The 25,017-nt window shown below is 33.6% G+C and overlaps 1 protein-coding gene across 2 annotated transcripts in view; it reads left to right on the top strand.

Moving 5' to 3' along the window:
- LOC150108608 (uncharacterized) overlaps positions 1-24,360 on the top strand; it is a 49,256-nt gene extending 24,896 nt beyond the window's left edge. For both annotated transcript variants that reach the window (XM_090416069.1, XM_090416070.1), the window contains exons 3-5: positions 1,181-1,360; positions 13,446-13,581; positions 24,138-24,360. In XM_090416069.1, coding sequence (XP_090272195.1) covers positions 1,181-1,360; positions 13,446-13,581; positions 24,138-24,235 — 414 coding nt within the window. In that variant the 3' untranslated portion in view covers positions 24,236-24,360. The remainder of the gene's footprint in view (positions 1-1,180; positions 1,361-13,445; positions 13,582-24,137) is intronic.
- Positions 24,361-25,017: the final 657 nt, after the last annotated feature.

Below are 25,017 nucleotides of genomic sequence, written 5' to 3'. Positions count from 1 at the left end.
TTCTCTGCCAGGTTGGCAGGGAAAAGACCCAGATATAGGTTGATTGATACAATAAACAATGCCTTAGAAGACAGAAATATTAGATTTGATAATGTTGGAGTCTTGACAGGTAAATTGATTTGGAGGAAAATTGTAGATAGGAAGTTAGTGGTAATGTAAGTTTTTCATGTAGTAATATCACATCCTGTACACCCCGCCTTGAGGGTACATGTCAGGAATTTGACGATGAGAGGTTTTTTGGTGCACCATCTGAAATGTGAAAACAGTACTCTAACAAGGTTGGGATTTATATAGTGGTAACAGTCAGTGAGAAGTAGTTTCATAGTTTATTTAACAGAAAAGGACACATACAGTTTTTTTTTTTTTGAGGCTATATAATCTTAGCAGACCTGGTTGGTTGAGTGGTTAGCGTAGCTTCTCTTCAACCAAGAGGCTGCAGGTTCGAATCCCATCAGGGATATGGATGTTTCTGATTGTCCTTCTTACTCTGTGAAAAGAGCATCTGTGACCCTACCACTTCTTCTAGTAGAAGGCTTCACTCCCAAAACCCAATGAGGTACAGGAGTAACCATACAGCATCAAAATGATGCCACATGTGAATAACTAAAGTCTTATGAAGTTTTTAAACCAGGAACGGCTAGAAATGTGAGTTCTAGAAGAGAAATCTAATCTTGCCAAAAATAAGAAAGGACTGTGTTTGATAGTATGAGAAAAGAAGAGATTTTACAGGTGCATTCTGGGAATTAAATTGTCGCACCTCACACACACACACACACACACACACACACACACACACACACACACACACACACACACACACACACACACACACACACACACACACACACACACACAATATTAAATATTGTTAGATTCTTTAGTGCTCTTTAAACATGCTACTGGCCAAGACATCGTTTATCATGGATGCAAAGTGCATATTAAAATTGATACCATTGATATTACATTGAAATATATGATGGATACGAAGTGTATGAAGATGCGTATTTGATCCATAATGACTGGTGTGGTGGTTAAAGCATCAGAAACTGGATTATAATTATTATATTGTAATAATTGCTTATCAACATCATCAAAATAGCAAAATTACTCCTCAACTCTAATCAAAATAACTGGATAATGTAATAATTATTTCAATAATAATATATTCTATAATTTCTAGGGTTCATTATGGCCAATGACATTTGGACTTGCTTGCTGTGCTGTAGAAATGATGCATATGGCTGCACCTCGTTATGATATGGATCGTTTTGGAGTAGTATTTAGAGCCAGTCCTCGTCAATCAGATGTGATCATTGTTGCAGGGACTCTCACTAATAAAATGGCACCAGCACTGAGGAAGGTAACGTGTATAAATTCTCTTGTGGTGTAAAACTACTGATTGTACTCCTTCAATGTAGTTAAATAATTACTATTATTTTTATAAGATGATGTTATGCATTCATTGTTTATCTTTAGAGATATATAGGATTACAGAAAAGCTAGGTTCTAACTCTCAACTGAAAATTGCTCATCATATTCTATGACATCCCAGTCTTGTTTTCTGTGAACTGCTTTTAATGGCTGATCTTGACATCACGTTTTTTCCAAAGTTCCTCCCCACCAATATTTTAGATAATTCTCTTTCTTCTTTACAGTAGATTTCTGACTATAGTGAACTTATATGACCATGGAAGCAGTTTAATATAGTGCAAAACTTGTTATAGTGAATTTGTAAGGGAAGAAATATTCCTTTGGAATTAGTTCTTTTGAATGAATATCCTTAGAAGCATGGCATTTAGTAGGCTTAAGTATGGCTTTTTGAATTACCCTGGCAACAAACTTTCAGTGGACCTCATAAAAACTTAGTTTTCCCCCTCTATCCTCCTCCAAATAACCTAAATTATTGGAGAGGGGTTTACTACATGGTATCATAGTGTGATAGTTATGTTAGTAATTACACATGTATTTAATTATTTTGAATGTATAAGATTGAAACTAAAATTTCTTCATATTTTCATGTTTGGTATTATTTTAAGTATTATTTTTTTTTTAATCAACATAAATTAGCAGATTTATTTAAATTATTAATTTGTAATTTTATATTTTATTAATAAATAAAAATTTATTAAAAATAAATTATTTTTTATGTGGTTCCCACCCATGAAAAATTATTAGCAAACCTATAGTATGTTTGTACCAAGGGTAGGCTCATGATTTTTTCTTCAATTTTATATATTTTTTGTAATTTTTAATTTTTTACATTGTCTGGAAATCCTACTCTAGAGACTAAACATGGAACTTTTTCAAGCTACTTCAGGCCTCCTAATAAGTGAGGTGTGATGATATTCATCTCCCACCTTAAGCCAATAACAAACATCCAAGTTTGCAGCAGGATTCAAACCTGCAACCTGTTGGTTGGAGAGTGGGTATGCTAACCACTGGGCCAACCAGACCAACATGATCATTATGCCAAATATTACTGATTTTCTTCTGCATGAATAGAAACATAAATAATGGGCTGTTACATGAACTAGGATATAAGATCCAGTTAAAGAGAGAGGAAGAGACTGTTTTCAGTGTAATATTTCAGTTTTAATTTCCTTTTTTCTTTTCCCACTGTTAATTTGTCCCCCCCCCACTTCCAACATACACATGAAAATATCCGTATTCCATAGTTGCTTAACAGAATAATAATACTTTGTTTTGGTTGAGTCTTCCACACAAGCAGATATAAATGTAACTTTATTTAGAATCAAACCTAAACGCCATATATTTCATATAGTTAAATTCCACAGTTCAGTGAAGCTTTAGAAATGATTTTTTCAACCAGACAGTGCAATAAGAACCCAGATTTAATATGCAGCTACTTGTGGTCAGCTCTCATAAGACAGTTTAATTTAGCAGAGATAGAATAGGAAGTTAACATTTCAGCCAGATGAAGTGTTGCTTAACATCATGAAATCATTTTTGTGTTTTACCATATGGTATCTTATAATGCATTTTTTAAAAGTTTTAAATAATATAGTTTATGCTAAGTATATTTAACATCTTGTAAGGGTATCTTATGTAAGTTCTAATCTTGAGGAAGCAGACCAAAGAGCTTGCAAAAATAGTGCATATAAATAAATTAATATTTTATTATGAATATACTAGTTCATTTCATAGATTAAGAGATGGTAAGCTATAATAGTAAGTAAGAGCAGCCCCTATTTCATTTAAGGCTCTCTGTCACATATATTAATCCAGTATTAAATTAAATGTATTAAAAAAAATTAACAGAAGCAGAAGACTGGTAGGTGAGGGCAGATTTAAAACACTCTTTTAATTGAATTGTAGGAATATAAACATGCTAGGGAAAAAAATATATATCCAGCATGTTTATATTAATGAAGGCATGAAGATCAGTGTTTAAATTTTGGGGTACAATGAGATGTATGAAAACAGAAAAATGAAATCAGAATATAACAAAAAGAAAAGTAAGATACAAATAAGAAAGAAAATAATTAAAAAAAAAAATGCTCTTGATTTGCATTACAGGGAAGTCGTGCATGGCATCATCTGGAGAAGTAAGCTGAATGAAGTGTAGGAGGAGCTATGGCATCATCTGAATAATTTTGAAAATAGAGTACTCAAGCACAGAAAAGAGGAAGTTGTATACTTACAGCTGACATTATCAGTATATGTGGTGATAATTTGTGAACTCTCATACTTAAAAAAAAAAAAAAAAAATTATGACCATTTTAGGAATTGTAAAATCCTCTTTCCTTTCTATTTTTCTCTGCAGTTTTTCATCAATACAAATGCAATACTGCTAGCCTTATTAGCTGATGGGTAGCATTCTCACTCTCCAACTAACAGTCTATAACTTCAAATGTCATTGTATTATGGATGCTTGTAAATGTTTTCAGATGGAGTTGATTTTCATTACCTGGTGTATCGAAAAGTATATTTGATATCTAGAGTAGGGTTTCAGGATTACCTAAATTTTAGCTCCCATACTAAAATATTCATAGGTTTTCCAAGTAAGTATTTTGTTCTGTGGGTTGTCTTTTTACCTTTTTTTAGCATATTTTAATTATTAAAAATAAATTATTAATAATGGAATAAAAATGTTAATAGAGTAACTTAAATATAAGTGAATAATTATATATATATAACCTCTGATGGCTGCCACCATCTCCATTGCCATGTATCATGTATAGTTAATATATCCATTGTTTTAAACAAAATCCGCCATTTTGTCAAGAACTGTACTGGTTTTTTTCTGAATTATGTGCAAAGACTTAACATGTTTGCATATATTCACCATTTCCTTTCTTTGTGTTTTATATTCAAACATTTGACCGCTGTTTCATTTCTGGACTGTTGTCTTTTTACCTTTTTTTAGCATATTTTAATTATTAAAAATAAATTATTAATAATGGAATAAAAATGTTAATAGAGTAACTTAAATATAAGTGAATAATTATATATATATATAGAAATATACTTTTATTAATACAGACCAGTATTCTACAAATAAAAATCTCTGGAGGAGATATAGATATATCTATACCAAGTTAAAAAATTTATTACATCTATATCTCCTCCAGAGATTGTTATTAAAAATAAAAACACCTTATTGCAACTTCTATAGGTAAAGTTGATAAGGCTCCGTATTACTATAACCTTGGTATTTACAGTATATCCCCAAGTTAAAAAATTTATTATATATATATATATATATATTCAAGGTATACATTTTTGGTCGTTTTTATAGATAGAAATATACTTTTATTAATACAGACCAGTATTTTACAAATAAACATTTATTAAAACCTACCAGTTTCGCCAGCAAACTGTCTGGCTTTTTCAAGGTATTACGGAGATATGAAAGTAAATGCAAATTAAAAGGAACATAAAAAACGTTGTAAACCAAACTAGTATCTATGGTTACACGTTTCGCGTGACAAAGATGGCTTATTGTTCTTATTCATTATCACGCATGCGTGTTTGTTGTAGACTTGTAATGTGATTACTGGCTAGCTGTAGTTCAGATTGATTGAGAGAGAGGATCAAGTTTTTCCACGAACTGTTGAGAATTATACCCTGATTTCTGTTGAGGTTTCCGCCGGTTATTAGTACTATTGTGGCTTCCTTAAATACACAATGCCTGTAGTCGTCATCGAGATATGGCATGGAGCTGTTTTGCCAATCTATCGTGTGGTTAGACGTGCAGAAATGATGTGCTAAGCCGGAAGAAATGCTTCTGTTGTGGTTTATACATCACCAACATGTTCTTTTTATCTAATTTCTAAACTTCGTGAAGTTTGTCCAATGTAGGCAAGACCACAGGAGCAGGGAATGTAATATACTCCTGGATATTTGTAGAACGGAACTTTATCTTTTGGAGATCCTAAAACTTGTCTGATGTTGGTGGTTGGTTTGAAGACCACTCTGATGTTGTTGGCTCTTAGTATTCTTGCTATTTGATAAGAAATTGACTTGATGAAAGGTATCACTACAGTAGAAACGTGCTGACGGTGGGATTCTCCTTGTCTGGGGTTGTCATTGTATAGATATTTTTTGATGATGTTTTGAGGGTATCCATTTTGTGATAATGTGTTGGCTATTAGTGAGAGTTCATTCTGTGTATCCTCCTCTTCTGATATAAACTTTTTGGCTCTATGTTTCAACATGTGGATAATACTCAGTTTGTGTGACTTGTGATGGTTTGAAGTATAGTGAAGATATCTTCCAGTATCTGTGGGCTTTCTGTAAATGGATAATTTGACACTGTTAGGTTGTTTTTTTATCAAAATATCTAAAAAATGCAGTTGGTTGTTGTTTTCTACTTCCAGAGTGAATTTTATCTTGCTATGTATTGAGTTGATTTTATCCACAAACAATTTAAGGTTGTCTAAGCTGTCTTGCCATATGATGAATATATATCATCCACATATCTCCACCATGTAGATGGTTTCGGAGAGATTGCAGAGAGAATTTCTTTTTCAAGTTTTTCCATGAAAAGGTCTGCACAAGATGGTGATAGTGGGCTTCCCATTGCTAGGCCTTCTAATTGTTGGTATATGGTGTTGTTAACTTTGAAGAAATTAGATTGAAGTCAGTGTCTAAACATCTGTGTGATGTCTAGAGGAAAGAGGTCTTGGATGATGTTTATTACCTCTTCTACTGGAACATTGGTGAAAAGGGATACAACATCTAGGCTGGCTAGCATGTCAGTTGGTGCAATCGTAATGGCTTGGAGTTTATTTACAAAATGTTGACTATTCTTGATATAGGATTCTGATGATCGTATTTTATTATTTAATAAGTGAAAGAAATGCAATTCTCAACTTGAAGAAAAATAAAGATATCATTATTACAAAAGCTGATAAAGGAAATTCTACAGTTATCCTCAACTCTAAAGATTATTATGATAAGTTAAACGTATTACTATCAGACACCTCAACTTATAAAATCCTAGACAGAGACCCCACAATTAAAAATCATAATGAAACAAACCAACTAATCAGAAATTGTAACAATTGGCGAGAAGAAGTGAAGAGAACGCTAAAATCCTCACATCCTATCACCCCAAGACTATATGGAACACCTAAAATACATAAACAGGATATACCTCTCCGTCCAATAGTTGATGGAAGATCATCACCAACCTACTTTTTGGCAAAACATCTTGCAAACTTATTAAATAATAAAATACGATCATCAGAATCCTATATCAAGAATAGTCAACATTTTGTAAATAAACTCCAAGCCATTACGATTGCACCAACTGACATGCTAGCCAGCCTAGATGTTGTATCCCTTTTCACCAATGTTCCAGTAGAAGAGGTAATAAACATCATCCAAGACCTCTTTCCTCTAGACATCACACAGATGTTTAGACACTGCCTTCAATCTAATTTCTTCAAAGTTAACAACACCATATACCAACAATTAGAAGGCCTAGCAATGGGAAGCCCACTATCACCATCTTGTGCAGACCTTTTCATGGAAAAACTTGAAAAAGAAATTATCTCTGCAATCTCTCCGAAACCATCTACATGGCGGAGATATGTGGATGATATATTCATCATATGGCAAGACAGCTTAGACAACCTTAAATCGTTTGTGGATAAAATCAACTCAATACATAGCAAGATAAAATTCACTCTGGAAGTAGAAAACAACAACCAACTGCATTTTTTAGATATTTTGATAAAAAAACAACCTAACAGTGTCAAATTATCCATTTACAGAAAGCCCACAGATACTGGAAGATATCTTCACTATACTTCAAACCATCACAAGTCACACAAACTGAGTATTATCCACATGTTGAAACATAGAGCCAAAAAGTTTATATCAGAAGAGGAGGATACACAGAATGAACTCTCACTAATAGCCAACACATTATCACAAAATGGATACCCTCAAAACATCATCAAAAAATATCTATACAATGACAACCCCAGACAAGGAGAATCCCACCGTCAGCACGTTTCTACTGTAGTGATACCTTTCATCAAGTCAATTTCTTATCAAATAGCAAGAATACTAAGAGCCAACAACATCAGAGTGGTCTTCAAACCAACCACCAACATCAGACAAGTTTTAGGATCTCCAAAAGATAAAGTTCCGTTCTACAAATATCCAGGAGTATATTACATTCCCTGCTCCTGTGGTCTTGCCTACATTGGACAAACTTCACGAAGTTTAGAAATTAGACAAAAAGAACATGTTGGTGATGTATAAACCACAACAGAAGCATTTCTTCCGGCTTAGCACATCATTTCTGCACGTCTAACCACACGATAGATTGGCAAAACAGCTCCATGCCATATCTCGATGACGACTACAGGCATCGTGTATTTAAGGAAGCCACAATAGTACTAATAACCGGCGGAAACCTCAACAGAAATCAGGGTATAATTCTCAACAGTTCGTGGAAAAGCTTGATCCTCTCTCTCAATCAATCTGAACTACAGCTAGCCAGTAATCACATTACAAGTCTACAACAAACACGCATGCGTGATAATGAATAAGAACAATAAGCCATCTTTGTCACGCGAAACGTGTAACCATAGATACTAGTTTGGTTTACAACGTTTTTTATGTTCCTTTTAATTTGCATTTACTTTCATATCTCCATAATACCTTGAAAAAGCCAGACAGTTTGCTGGCGAAACTGGTAGGTTTTAATAAATGTTTATTTGTAAAATACTGGTCTGTATTAATAAAAGTATATTTCTATCTATAAAAACGACCAAAAATGTATACCTTGAATATATATATATATGTAATAAATTTTTTAACTTGGGGATATACTGTAAATACCAAGGTTATAGTAATACGGAGCCTTATCAACTTTACCTATAGAAGTTGCAATAAGGTGTTTTTATTTTTAATAACAATCTCTGGAGGAGATATAGATGTAATAAATTTTTTAACTTGGTATAGATATATCTATATCTCCTCCAGAGATTTTTATTAAAAATAAAAACACCTTGTTCCAACTTCTATAGGTAAAGTTGATAAGGCTCCGTATTACTATAACCTTGGTATTTAGGGTCTAGCTACTCACTGAGGAGACCTCAAAAAAGGTTGAAACTGGTCTGGGTAGTGACCCCCACCCATAATGCATTGCACTATACATCTTCTAGTGAGATGTGCTTTACATTATGGGAAAATACTAAGAATAGTGATCAGAGCTTTACCCACCTTTACAATGCATTGCCCTGGTGTTGTACCATCATTAGACTTGAACTTTGTTTCAGGCGCAAACTTAATTGTTTGCATACTTGGGATTAGGAGTTAAAATAACCAAGTTTATAAAATAACTTGGTTATCCTAATATATATATATATATATATATATATAACCTCTGATGGCTGCCACCATCTCCATTGCCATGTATAGTCCATTGTTTTAAACAAAATCCACCGTTTTGTCAAGAACTGTACTGGTTTTTTTCTGAATTATGTGCAGAGACTTAACATGTTTGCATATATTCATAATTTCCTTTCTTTGTGTTTTATATTCAAACATTTGACCGCTGTTTCATTTCTGGACTGTGTTTAAGCCAAGACACATTACAAATGATTATGGACAGTAAACAGTTGCAAATGGTTATGAATAAGTCAACATAACATTCTGTACTCATTTATGGTAGTAAGATATGTTACTTAAAAGGAATATTAGTTCAGAATTCTGTTCATAGGACAATTAATATTCCAAGAGAACAAGTAAAATTACCAGTACCTAAGATTAATTCTACAGCATGCATCACTAGTGTACTGATATTACTTGCCACTTCACTACCACAGTGAAAAATATATTTGTTCTTTATGTAAAGTAATACTTATTTTTTTGTGGCAGTTATCTGATTTTAACAAAAAAAAAAATTTGTTCACATTTTTCCTCAGCATCTTAAATATTAAATTTCATAATAGTTAATATCTAACTGTGAAAAACTTTCAATAATTGTGCAAAATACTGTCAGTTGCTCAAACTATCGAAAAATTCTAGCCAAAGTCTTATAATATTAAGCCATGCTGTTTTAAATTTTTGTTATTTGATTTTAAATCTGGTATTTTGGAATTCAGTTTTTGGATCTGTGTATGCAGTTTTTTTGTAGAAATGTTAACTGCTACTATTTGTAGAAAGTTTAGATTATTATTTATTAAATCCTGGTGATTATAGGATTTTTATACTGAAATCTAAGCACACAAGTAAGATCCTAGATGTTGCTGTGATAATTCTTTCCTATTCTTAAAAATCAATCTTTACCTCAATGATAATTAAGTGAATTGAATCTTCACACTTCTCTATAAAAAATGACAAAAAGTTTAATAATACTAAAATACATTAAAAGACATACAAGATTCTGAACTTTAACCACAACAGAAACATGTCTTAAAATCTAAAAAGATAATTAAACGAATCATATCTTATCTGGTTTTTGGGTCCAAAATATGCCAGCTAAAAAGAACATTATATTTCTTACATGTGGATTGCTGTTGAAGGAAACAGTTTCTTTATTTCTTCACTGGTTTCTCTCCTGTCTCTCTCTCCTGATAACCACTTTATCTTGAAAATAAGTAGATTTCCTATTCTTAGTAAGAGATACGAAAGTTCACATTTTGAGAATAAAATTCAGAAATTCGAACACTGACTAACATTCCTCGTTTAAAGGAATGCTAGACAGTGTTCCAGAAAAACGTTCTTCTTTCCACTTTCTTCTTCAAGATTCCCAACTTCCTTTACAAAGGATTTCCAAAGAAAAATGATCAAACACTTAAAAATCAACTTGCTGTAACTATTCTCTGAAATAGTCATTAAATCATTACTGTACTAATTGAATTTTTAATATCAGATAAACATTTCTCCTCTTATACAAGAAACTTCATTTATCAAGTTCCTTTAAATTTCTTCCACAACTGTTATTTCATTTACCTTTGTAACATGAGAGCTAAAATCTTTTAAACTTCTTTCTTTATGAAATACCTGTTACTGTTACTAATTAAACTTGTTTCAAAAATTCTTCCATATCAGTCATATCTGTAGCTCTCCCTCACAGCACTATTTTCAACTGTTTACTTACTTACCCTGTGCTTTCCACTCATGCATGCTCCAGATAGCATAACATTTCTGGTTCTGCTTCAGTTATAAAGTGAAAGAAGCTGCTGCCATTACATGTTATCTTCATGGCACTTTGTTTGTAAGCAGTAAAAACTCAGTCTTTCAGTGAAATACATGTCTTTTAACTTATGTATTCTAACATATCCAAACACTAAAATTTTAATTCTTATTTTGGTCACACAAAATCAAGTGAATGAACTCACTCTGTTAAAATAATTAATGCTACACTTAAACATAATATATTTACAATGCGCAACTATTATAAACAACCAATTGTGCTTTTCTACATAATATAAATGCACTAACAACAGAAACTGATAATTTGAAACAGAAAATTTAAGTTTACATTTATTTCATTAAATAAAAATACCATAGAGCATCTGTATACATTTACTGATGGTTTACACTTTCTTACACGAAAGACTTAATTTCTTTTCCCATTAAATAGCATCTAACTTTCACAATGTCACATTTCTCTTCTTGGACTCACTTAACACTTAAACCTTTCCTTGCATAAGCACATCACATCACAACTATATCCTCTTCATTCCAGAAAACCAGATGTCCTTTTCTGCTCAAGATATCACTTCTCCGTACAATTGCTGTATAAGTCACAAATCCATCCAACCTTCAAATACTGCTCACACATTTAGGATGGTGTACCAAAAACCTCCCTACAAGTGCTTGATGCAGTCCAGAATAGTACAATTCAATTAATAGATATTCCCTCTCCCACAGATTCACTCCAGTTACTCTGTCTTTCATAAAGCAGAAACATTATGTTTCTGCCTTATGTCTCTTCTGTAGATATTTTCATGAATGTTTTTCTGCTGAGCTGGCCACTGCTTCTCAACATTTATTTATTATCTAGCCTTTAAACATGTCAAACCAATTTCTTTTCTTTCATATCATCCATTTTTTTTTTTTTTTTTTTTGGAAGTCTTTCCGAAGACTACAACTGCTAGCTGTTCAAATAAAAAATCAACAGATTCCTTTCCCCCCCCTCTCTCTTAACCTTTTGTGTGTGGGAGTTGATATATATATGTGGGTATACACACATAAAACTGCAACATGGAGAGGATTGCAATGTTATATTATGGGATTTGTTTATAAATACATGGTGAGCATTTGAGAAGACAGATGTTTATACTTTTTTTTTATTTTTTTACTGGAATGATACCTGTACATTTTTGAAGTGTTGATTAATTCATCCTTGTGTGTTAAACTCAGTAGCCTGTTGCGGCCAAGTAAAATGTTTTTTTTAGAAGCCTAATTATGATTTGATTAGGTAGTTAATTCTATCTGAATAATTGCTATGCCTGTCAGTTTTGTGAATTCTCTAGCCAGTTTGTTTTCTACAATGAAAACCTAAGCTTCTAGGAGAAGAAAACTCTGCCACTTTCATATGATACCACCTAACTCACCTCCTTTGAAAAAGCCTTGTGAAGATTTAGCCATTTGGCCTATTATACATAAGCCATTTTCTCATGGAAAATGGCATTTATACATGAGAAAATATATTTATACTTTTATACATTATACATATAGGGAGTACTTTAGTCTTCTTCCAAAGAATTTTGTGTTTGGGAGGGAATGCATGTTCTGCAAAATCTATAAGCCAGAACAGTCTGACTTTGCAGAAAGTACCATCTGTTACAAATGCAGGATTCTTTGGAAAAAGACTATAATCCTACATAAAAAGTATTTTCTCAAGGAATGGTATACAAAGAAAGCTGTGAAATCTTGCTACATTGCTCTAATATATAGTGAATTCACTCTGCAAAAAAAAGGAAAAAAAAGCTCTGAATAAAATGTCATAGCATCATTACTCTGTTAAAGAAAATTCATTAAAACAAATCCCTGTAACTCTTTTCAAGCCACTTCATTTTTCCAATAAGCAGGGCAGCATTCTCATGGCAAATGATAAAATTCATCTGCCATATAAAAGAAATTGACAAATGACGGTGCCCATGGTGGAATTCGAGCCTGCATCGTGTTGATTAGAGAGTGGGTTTGCTATTGACCTTTACCACTCATGCTTATGTATATATAATTTTATTACCACCCTACAGTATAACTGTACCATGTTTATTTAGGATCACTATCAACTTTTTTTTATTTCCGTTGGAACTATTTTAATGGCTGAATTAGAGAAAATTATGTCTACATTATGTGTTCCAAGAATCATTCTAGGTTCATTTATGATAATGAATTGTGTCACTGTACAAGAATCGTTATGAAACTCATCTTTTAATGATTCTCTGCAATCGTTTTTGTACTTGCTTTATGTGTTTACAATTTTAAGCTCTGTCTTTCACTAGATGGCAAGTTTCTGGAACTTGAAGACCACACAATGCTATTTGTTTTTGATGACATAAGATTCAGAACGAAGTTAATCCATGGTATCATTCTGGAGTTGGTTTATTGCATTTTTTTTTAGGTTGGAGGGGAAATTGTGGGAAGGTATCATGCAATTGCAGTTTGCTGAAGTGTCGGATAGGAAAAAGTATAACATCGGGCAAGTTTTTAGATTTTGTTTGATTATTTGTATTATACTTGGTTCTCACTACACCAAACTTGTAGGGATCATAAGAGGAATTTCTTCTAGAATAGTATTGTGCCTATAGGGATTTTGGTCAGTAATTTGTTGTTGCAAGTGTGTGTATGTGTGTGTGTGTATCGATGTTATTTGCTGTAATGAGTCAGCTGTATTTATTAAATTTTTGATGATGAAAAAAAAGTGATATGATGTGTATTATATAACTCAATGTGTTATAGAATGTTTGCATTTGTATTTATTTTAATTATTTATCTAAATCTAGATTTATGACCAAATGGCTGAACCTAGATGGGTGATCTCTATGGGTAGCTGTGCAAATGGTGGTGGCTATTATCATTATTCCTATTCTGTTGTTCGAGGATGTGATAGAATCATTCCTGTAGATATATATGTGCCTGGTAAGTTTTAATTTAAAGATGACAATTATTGATGAACTGAATCTTCTAAACTAAATCCAACTGATTAGATTTTGAATGATGCTGCAATTACAGCTGAAACAGCTAAGGCTATGAAGTCGGTGTGTATATTTCCAGCTGGTTTGTCTGTTTTGTGAGATGAATTCCAAGTTTCTTAGCGGAAAACCTGTACCACTACTGTGTGAGACCAGATTCTAGAAAACAAATGAACTTTTTTAAGCATCGACAAGCTTTCAAACAAGCAGAGTTTCAGTATCACACCAGGAAATTAAAATCATATACAACCAAAAAGATTTTCTTTTTAAAAGTTAAACAACTTAATTTTAATTATTAAGGAGTTCTGAACCAAAGGTTGCTTGTTACTTACTGATGACAAGTTAACAAAGTTTTATTTGGCCTCTTACTTCACTTTTTAAATTTGTATATGGCTGCCATAGCCCATTAATTTTTAAGGGAAAAGAATATATGAGTGAGATTTACAAAGGTTATTTATTACATTGAGTGTGAAACCGAGGCATTCTATAGAATCGAGCTTGGAAACTGGGAAGTGGAACACAGGATTCATTCTCAGAAGGCATAAGATCTGAGGACTCAATTTAACATCAAACCATTTACACCAAATAACTAGTGTTTTGAAAAGCTTTTCTCTTGGCACCTTGTCCTGTGTCTTTTCCTGATCCACAAAACTTAAATACAGATCCTTATTATATTCCCATGATTTCTCAACTTTACCTCTTTTAATTGTAACTGCTGACTTTTCCTCAAATATAATCTATCACTTGATATAATGTCCCATTTATACCAAATAACTAGTGTTTTGAACAGCTTTTCTCTTGGCACCTTGTCCTGTGTCTTTTCCTGATCCACAAAACTTAAATACAGATCCTTATTATATTCCCATGATTTCTCAACTATTTGTCTTAAAGTGCAAATCTGTTCCAGGCTGAATTCAGCTTGTTCTTCACCAAGCTTTCCTTCCACAATTTTTCTTAGCCATTTGCATAAATCTTACCAGAAACACTGCAGTTCTCACATTGTTTTATTTTCCTTTTCATAGATGGGTACTATGAGAGCTGTACTCCAGTCATAAGGAGTTTGATCCTCTGAATTACACATTGCAGCACTGTAAAACTTTAGTACCTTTATATTTGAACATTTTTGGTCAAATATCATCTACTCTGCCTTTCCACAGGTATGGATATATATTCCTGCCTTCATTTTTGCTATGTTCTTACTAGAGTCTTCCCGTGACTTTGTTTAGCTAGTTTTACAGTGCTTTGCTTTCTTTGCTTCCTTTTCAGAGCTCAGAAAAATCAGAACTCCAATATGGAGTTCTGATTTTTTTCTATCCTTGCAAGACAACCTCACCACATTCTGGCTGAATCAGTGTTTTCTTCAGGATTTGCAAATGAATCTCCAGAGTTTGGTTCTTGTTTTCAATTTAAGATGTAAGTTGAAATTACTAGAGAAATATTAACAGAATTGTTCAAAATTGTTTCTTTTATGTTAAACTGTGTCTTATGCTGCTAATTTAATCCTCATTATTTTCCAATGTGCTGCACTATACCAGGTTTTGGATGTATGCTATGAGATGGTCCTATCTCATGGTTTCTGTGGCTAACTTAATATTCATCTTTTCTAGCTGTTTTAGAATTGAAAGAACATAAAGAATAAGCATAATGCTGGAAATAAAAGAAATGACTGACTTACATTAAATAAATTTTTAATTTTCTTCTATGTATCCAAAGGCATCTTCAGTATAAGTAAAAATAAAAAAGGAAGAGCATAATATAAAATTCACAGAAGCACCACAATAGATTTAGTAAGCTTTGGAAATTTAAAAATATAATTAAAAAAGTTAGTAGATTGAAGAAGTGCTATTTCTCACAAAGGAGATAAATATAGGTCATCAGATCTATTTAAAATATATTCAGTGAACATGTGGCTATTAAGCATAGAGTCCTCTGGAATAAAACTAAAATCCTATATAAGAGCTGATTATGTATGGAATGTCTTTATAAGGAAGTTTGTGAAACATTACTACATTGTCCAAACTTAAATAGATCTGATGGTCTATATTTCTTCTTTATGGGAGATAGCACTTTTTAATCTACTAATCTTTTCTAATCATTTCTTACCTTACTGAAACATTTGTGGTGCTTTTTAGAATATTTGTTAATTGTATATTATGCTGTTCCATTTTTTTGTAGTTGTACTGAAGATGCTCTAAATACATATGTTAATTTAATTAATTTTCACCTAAGTCATGTGTTTTTTGTTTCTAGTATAATTTTCTAACATGATGGTGCTGCATCACACCAGATTTGTATGTGTGCATGTCTTACTAAGACATGCACACATTCAAAGGTGGATTGATAAGATAGTTCTATCTTATGTCCTCGGTGGTCACTGGATAACCACTTCACTGTTTCTAAAGTACATTATATGATCATTAAAAAAAAAAGAATTAAGACCTGAAGAATAGAATTCAGCCTTAAAGTACAAGCCATTAGGAAAAAGAAAACCAGGACGTCCTCTTAAACGATGACTTCTAAGGCTGGAACAGGCCGTGCTAGGCCTAAATCCCTGATACGCATGATGATGAGAATAGAATTCATGTTGTTATGTGGTTTTGATGTGAGCATGTCATGAAAGTGTGACTTGACACTCTCTCTGTACAATAAATGAATTGCTTAATCTTTATACAGTTGGGGGGGAGATGTAATTTTTTGTAATGCATCTGTTCTGTTATTGGTTAACTTTCCATTAAGTTACTGATGTGTTATAAAAACCAATATAAGAGGAAAATTGGGATATACCTTTTTGGATGTTGTTGTTGGCTGGCAATATGCATTCATCTGCTGTTAAAGGAAGGGGGTTTGGGAAAAGTGGGAGAATTATTCGAAAAAATCCATTTTTTTAATATTTATATTATTATTAAGGGTGGGGATGAGAGAAGGATCTGAAATAGAAACTATTTTTTGGGGAAGAGGAAGAATTGATGGGAAAAGGTAACTCTCACCCCTGACCTTTTCCCATCAATCCTTCCTCTTCCCCAAAAAATAGTTTATATTTCAGATCCTTCCCCCCCCCCCCATTGCTCTCTGCCGACCCTTGATAATATAAATATAAAAAACCCAGATTTTTTCAAATAATATCGCCACTTTTCCTAAAACCCCTTTCTTTAACAGCTTAACAGCAGATGAATGCATATTGCTGGGATAAGGAGACAGCGAACAACATCCAAAAAGATATATCCGAATTTTCCTCCTATATCAGTTTTTATAACACATTAGTAATGTCTTAAATTTTGAGTAAAAAGCCAATGGCATTGAAAAAAAGCGGCAGGGCTAAACAAAAGTAGCCTGTATGTTGCAAGTGACAGGTCTATGCATTAGCATAAACAGCTCTAGATTCTATGACAATGAATGACTTAATTAAATTTAATGACTGGAAGCCGAGAGATACCAAAATAGAAAAAACTATTATTTGAAGGAACAACTAGTTGTCTTCTTAGAAGACTTCATCAGGTGCATAACATTACAAGAGAACAACAGCTATAAATTAACATGCAAACGTATATTGTTGGGCATGATTTTGTGTATGCTAAAGCTGAATAGCGACAATCAGATAATTTATAGCGAAGGTCAGTATTAAGATGGATCAGATTGAGGACAGGCTCTATTGATTCAAGTTTGTAAGTTAATTTATAGCTGTGATATAGTTGTAATGTACATTTTTGTATTTCTCTTTTCATGTTATGCATCTGATGAAGTCTTCTAAGAAGACAAAACTAGTTATGCTGTCAAATGATATTTTTTCTCAGCTTCTAGTCATTAAATTTCTTTAATTATATCATATAGCCGAGTAAATCTATTGCATCAAATATAAATATATATGAAGGGGAGGAAAGTTCTGATAAACACCTAGAACAAAAATTAATTTTATGTCATCTTATATATCCTAAAGGAACAAATCATTACAATCTAACAAAACATGGGGGATAAAGAGTTTTAAGATATGGTGCTTAAGGGTCAAAGCTGTATAACTGAGAGAAGACCTCCACATAGCCTTTAAAGGAATGCGGAGAACCGACCACGGCTTCTGACCTAATGTCCAATCCTCACCGTCTCGTGGTGCACCCCGTTGGGTATCTACCTGGATACTGAACGAACGAGGATGGGCTGGCAATTTAGGATTTAGCCAACCAAATTGTATTCTTATTGGCTTAAACCAATATAGAAAATGATGGTACAACATGACAAAATTTCATACCGATGGGGCATCGCCAGGGAACCAGGGCGAACAGCGAAAAGTCAGCTACTGGAACAAATCTGAAAGCACACCCCCAACTCAACATCACCAGAGTTAAAGATCGGTACTATCAACATAAGAAGCCTGAATGGCAAAGAAATGGAGCTAGCTGAGGAATTAGATAAGTATCAGATCAACATAATAGGGCTGACAAACAAAAAAGACAAAAACTGGTGAAATCTTTCTGAACAATAAATACAAAATGTTATATTCAGGAAATGACAATCAAGGAAAAGAAGGAGTAGCCATAGTATTCAACACAAAATACGAGGCTCATCTTCTTGATTGGCAGGCAGTGTCAAGTAGAGTGATGTGGGCAAATATCAGAATAGGGAATTTGACAATGAGACTTATTTGTGCCTATGGTCCCACTAAGGTAGAAGTGGAGGAATTTTTTGAAGCTTTAGAAAAAGCAACTGACACAATGAAAAAGGAAAAGTTGGTCCTTGTTGGGGATCTGAATAACAGAGTATTAAATGATTGTCAGACATACAGAAATATTTTGGGAAAATTTGGAGAAAAGAGCAAAGCCAATAATAATGCAAATACCTGTTGGATTTCTGCTCAGGGCATGGACTGGTTATTACTAACACCATGTTCCAACATAAAAATGTGCACAAATTCACATGGAGAGAAGAGGCAAGGAACTATGTTATTGTTGATAGTGATGTTTTCTCCCTGGTGCAGGACACCAGAGTGTACAGAGGATTTGAAATTTGAAGCAATCACTATTTAGTCCTGAGCAGGATAAAATTGAATTTCATATTGAAAAGAATAACATGTAAGAAAGTATTAAAGTGAATAAAAGTTGAGCAGCTCTCAGATGTGAACTGTCGACTAAAATACACAAAGATTATTGAAGAAAAAATGAAAGAGTTTGAGAACAGGAACCAGGCCTTGAAGAAAATCCTGATTGATTCAGCCAGAGAGGCATGTGATGAGGTTGTCTGCAAGGATAGAAAAATCAGAACTCCATGGTGGACACAGGAAGTTAAAGAGGCAGTGAAGGAAAAGAAGAAAGCATATCAAAAGTTCCTGGTGTTGCATACCCTTTTCTTGTTTATTATTACCTTTTACTGTCTATATATATTTGTATGTTCCACTACTCACTCATACACAGTTATTTCCCTTCTATCCTTAAACAAAAATTTAGGCCGCTCTTAAGTTTAGTCACGTGTAATTCTTTGTAAGGCCTTGTCCCATACTTAGACAGAGCCCTTATGAGTGAAAGAATTACACGTGACTAAACTTAAGAGCGGCCTATATATTTGTATGTTCCATTACTCACTCGTACACAGTTATTTCCCTTCTATCCTTAAACAAACTAAAATTTAGGCCGCTCTTAAGTTTAGTCACGTGTAATTCTTTCACTCATAAGGGCTCTGTCTAAGTATGGGACAAGGCCTTAAAGTCCACCCTCTGAGACAGTCCGTCTGTTAAATATTGACGAATTTATATTTTGCTGTGCCAGCAATATATAGGATAGATGAGACTCTTATTCAAAGGTGGCTTTCTAACACTAATTCAACTAATTTCAATTCGCTTTGTCTTTGCATGCAGTCGTGGTCTAAAAAATCAACTTATATTCATATATCTCTCCCACTAGGTTCGATAATAATTTTATGAGTGGCTATTTGAATTCACAAGTCAGGCGAATGCTATAAAACATTTTTATTTAGGTTTAAAAGATATACATGAGAAAATTAAAGTACATGGTTAACATAATCACTTTCCTAGTAAAATTCTGATATCATTACTAACACAAGAATACAAGCATAATAACTAGATCCCCAGAATATTTCTATAAACATACAAACTTCAATCATGCTCTGGTCTCTACACATATCTCACAATGGGAGACATTCTTTAAAACAAAACAGGGACAGGTCACTGCCAAATTGGGATAATCTCTAAAGTTCTCTACAGCATGTCCATACACACACAAATCTTTAATAGGAATTCAGATACTTTAACATTTTTATGTTACCGTCCCATGGAATGACTTTCTCTTCTATCCTCAGCCTTGTCTGGACATCAAGACACCTTTATTCTCCGGGTCACTTACAATAACAGCACGGCCTGGTTCCCTTCCCCGAGTCGATAAGGCAATGTACCGCTCTGGACTTTCTCTGGTACCGCGGGCACACATCTGGATTACTGGTCACTTGATATGGCATAGCTACTCTGTTATGAAGAGATAGCTAACCTTTCCTCGCAAACATCGATAGGCCTCACACGACTTCTACGGCCGACTCGGAATCTTCACGTTGGCGGAGAGCACTGGCCAACGTCCATGAGCGCAGGAAACAGGAACCAAAAAGCCTCATGCGGGTGGAGCTTGACTCTTATATTCTTCCCTTTTTTTCTCGGAGATTCTCACACTTAGCTACGTTTTTTACCACATGGCGCTCTTCCGAGAATGCGTTCTCGCTTCATTTTCCTTATAATTTCTCTTTCCCTTAGACCATACACTATTCTAAAGTGTGACCCTTGGACTTTGGCTTACATTCAACTTGCATTCATGCAATACATAAAATGGGATACTCTGATTAAATTATAATCTTATCTAAATTTCTCTATTTGACTCTGTACAAACAGGTTAAATCTCACATTTCTTATGCTAATATTTCTTCAGTTTTGCCTTAAAGTTATAATGTAGAATTTTATTTCCTTGCCAAAGCACAACATTCTCTGCCTACAATCAAAGATAGTTGTTCCTGAATAGAATTAATCTTTTGTCCCAATTTTTGATTATTCAGGACACAACACTGGCAAATAAGTCAGCTTGTGCTCTTAGAGAATACAGAGACAAATGTAAGAAAGCTAAACAAAAGTCTTGGGAGGACTTTGGCAAGAATATAGAAAATAAATATCAAGAAGGTGGTAAGATATTCTGGAGGTTGTTGAAGAAGCTTAGAAATGGAAGAAAGAGTGCTGTAAAAGGAGTTGGAGATGATAAAGGTTACGTGAAAACAGGAGAAAAAGATATCCTTGAAGTATGGAGTAATTACTTCGAAAAATTGCTAAATGAAACAAGCTGTGATAGCACAGTGGTAAAAAACACTCAACAGGAATACATATCCATACTTGAAGTAGAAAAAGCCATCAAAGGCTTTAAATGTGGAAAGGCAGCAGGAGTAGATGATATTCGACCAGAAATGGTGGTATAAAAGTCTTACAGGCTGCACTGCATAGTTCAGAAAGCCTGTACAGAGGGACGAATTCCCGATGATTGGAGTAGAGCTCTAATAGTACCCACATATAAAAAAGGAAATAAAGCTGAATGTGAGAATTACAGAGGTATTTCCCTACTGAGTGTTCCTGGCAAGATCTATGCAAGCATACTTGAGAAATGGTTGAGAAGAAGCTGGATTCAGGCCAAATAGAGGCTGTCAGGATCAGATCTTCACTTTACGACAAATAGTTAAGAAAGCATGGGAATATAACAAAGATCTGTATATAAGTTGTGTCGATCTGGAAAAGACATATGACAAGGTGCCAAGAGAGAAGCTATTCAATACGCTACAGTTATATGGTGTCAATGGGGCATTATATCAAGCAATACTTAGTCGACAGTTAGAATTGAAGGAAGTACAGGAAGATGGTGTAATGTTAAATCTGGTGTGAGACAAGGATGTACATTATCCCCTGTGTTATTCATTATCTATATGGATCACATTATGAAGGAAAGTGGTATTAAACATGATATCAGAATTGGAGATGTTAATGTCAGCTCTTTGCTTTATGCGGATGAGGTTATATTTCTAAATAAATCCGCTACAAGTTTGCAAGAGTCCCTGACTAAATTGAATAACTGTTGTAATAGATATGGCATGAAGGTCAGCATTAAAAAGACAATGGAAATAGGTAGAATTGTTGAAAATGTCAATTGTGTTGTGAACGGGGAACCTGTGGAACAAGTAAAACATTTCAGCTATTTAGTGAAGATGATAAATTAAATATGGAAATAGACAACAGAATCAACAAAGTTGGTATGGTAGGAAGTCAGTTGAATAAATTCATATGGAAAAGAGAGAAATTAGTTCGGAACACTAAATTAGCCGTATATACAAGATGGTGTTCAAACGGTGCTGGGTCAGAAGTAAAACACTTGACCAAAGACTAGAGACCACAGATATGAGAGTCCTGAGAAAGATTATAGGCGTGAACAGATGGCATCAATGGTAATATCATATTAAAAACGAGGATATTAGGAAAGAACTTGACATTGTCGGCATCCAGGAATGCATTAGCAGAGCTAATCTCAGGTGGTCACTTAAACAGAATGGGTGAGGAAAGATTAGCAAAACAAGTGTTCTCTGCTAGGTTGATAGGAAAACGACCCAGAGGAAGACCAAGATATAGGTGGATTGATACGGTACAAAGTGCCTTAGACGATAGAAATATGAAAGATCTGATAATGTTAGAGTCTTAACAAGTAACAGACTGATTTGGAGGAAAATTGTAGATGGCAAGTTAGTAATGATGTAAATTTTTCATGTAGTACTATCATATCCTGTACACCCCTTGAGGGTGCATGCCAGGAATTTGATGTCATCTTTCTTATGGTTATATCATTTTTGTTCTAGATGTTTATTAGAACTTTCCAGACCTGCTCCCCTCATATATAACTATTGTAAATGTACTCTTTTTTTTGATCACCTTGGATCATTTTCGTACTTCCCATTCTTCTTCCTTGTCATAGTGTTGACCAGCATTATGTTCTTGCCATTTACAAACTAATGCTACATTTTTCTAACTCATCTCAAATAAATTAACATTTAAATTTTCTTCCTGGTTAAGTAAGTGGTTTTGCTTTAGAAAGAAAGAAAGCAGCTTGGTTTAAGATTGTACCAGTGAAAAAAAGAAATGAGTAACTTTATTATGCCTTCTATAGACAAAACTAAGTTAGCTAATATTAGGAGCAATTTTCATCCTTTAAATGAGAACCAGGCTTATGAACACATGCAACTGTTCACATTGTTTCACCTTATCATCACAAGAAAACACAAAAATTATCAGATAAAGATGTGTTTTCCTTGGACTAATTTTCAATCAGGGGGAATAGGAGTGTGAAAAGGCAGTGTACAGTATGGGGAGTGAACAGCACATGCTTTGAGAATGATCAGAATTATGTTGATCTATTGGTATTCATCAAAACGGGGGGGGGGGGGTAAGCTGTACTTGGTGTGCAGTCCAAATAGTGCTTAAACATGGATATTTATGTTGTGCTGATGTTTTGTCATCATACCATTACATAATGATGACCAATCAAGAAGAAACCATTTGCATAACAAAAATCACAAATGCTGATAGCTTTTATTTTCATCCACTATCTTGGCTATATAAACAAAATTTAGGGGATTAGTTTTGTAGTTTGATAATTTTTTTTTAGTAGATCTATTTATGTGAATCCGATCAATGAAAGGGAAAGCTACTATATATTTTAGCATCACAGGAGCTGAACATTTCATAATTTGAAAACCTTACACTAGAAATTAAAAAGTAATTTTTCAACCCACTTCAGGTCTCCAGTAAAGCAGGATAGTTGTCTCAAACTATACCATGAACATCTACCATATAAAATCTTTACCAAACTGCTGAACCCATGGCTTGTTGGTTGAGAGCTATCCACTCACTCAACCAGGTCAGCATGTGGATACAGTCAGAAGTTTAGTGTTACTGGCTTTAATGAGGGAATCAGAAAGCTTAAATGCTGTTGGGGAGTGATTTGAGTCTTACTTTTTGACATTTTCAAAATCAATTTTGGGAATTTGCATCTGTCCAAGCAGAAAAGAAAGTTGGAGGAGCTTGACACATTTTGAACACCAATGCCTAGATAAGGGATAAAAATTTAAAGTGAAATGGAGAAAATAAAGATTTCCACACATAAAAAAATTGGCTGGATTGTTTTATTGTTTTGAATTAATGCTGAAGCAGTTAAAGCTATGAGGCCAAACTGGGTGTTATTTGAGCCAATTTGCTGTTTTGAGAGATGAATTTCCAGGAAGGAAAACTCTGCCACCTCTGAGTCTGACCAACTTATCTTCAGTTGAAATCCTTATAAATAATAAAATAACTTTAAATCTTTGTGGAGGATGACTTTGCTTAGGACAAATTTGTTACTTTTTTTTACTTTAAAAGATTATTTATTTGAGAATAATGTAATTTGCTTAGTTTTAACCTCAAAAGCCTCATTAATGTTAAATAATATTTTTTTTTAGGTTGTCCACCCACTGCTGAAGCTCTTCTTTATGGGGTTCTTCAGTTACAGAAAAAGATTAAAAGAATGAAAGCAATTCAAATGTGGTATCGGAAATGAGATGATTGTCATTTCATATTTATGTAGAAACGTGTTATTTTCTTTGTACATAGATTTTTTTGGAATTAGAAATAATTTTTCAAATGTAGGTAATTTGAAATCTGAATAAATTTTTTGCCTGCTCATGGAGTACACGATTTCCAAGAAACAGAAAATTATAAATTCTCTATATTCTGCCTTTCTAAAGGCAGAATATACACTGATATAGCCAACTAACAGCAAATGTGAGAATGCCCACTTTGTAAAATGGTAAATTAATGAAAAAAATAAACACCAATACTAGCTTCTAAAACTTTTGTGATCATATTGAAATTCTTGAGCATTCCAGCATAAGGATCACATATGTGATTTAAAAAAAAAATTATCAGTTCTATCTACAAGTCTCAACTTTTCTGCACTTTGGGAGAGTTAGCTAAATAATAGAGATTACTGTATCAAAGCTAACTGGAATGGAATCAACAGTTGAAAATGGTTTAACAATAGATGCATGATGCCATGTGTACTTCTGATATTGTTGATAGCAGTGCTTTCCCCACTTCTTCAGGACACAAGAGTACATATATAGAGAGAGAAAGAGGATTTTAAATTGGAAGTGATCCCATTTAGTGTTGAGCAGGATAAAATTGAATTTCATACTGAAAAGAAGTAAGAAAGTTTTAAAGCAAACCAAAGTTGAACAGTTTTCATACATGAACTGTAGACTTAAATACACACACTATTCAAGAAAAAAATAAAAGATTGAAAACAAGAATCAAACCTTGGAGAGTCAGTGGCAACCCTGA

This window comes from Typopeltis vanoorti, chromosome 3, assembly GCF_054136105.1.
Source record: "Typopeltis vanoorti isolate ZY-2024b chromosome 3, IOZ_Tvanoo_1.0, whole genome shotgun sequence".
Classification (NCBI taxonomy): Eukaryota; Metazoa; Arthropoda; class Arachnida; order Uropygi; family Thelyphonidae; genus Typopeltis; species Typopeltis vanoorti.
Note: the sequence above shows the minus strand (reverse complement) of the source record. Positions and strands in the feature narration are given on the sequence as shown.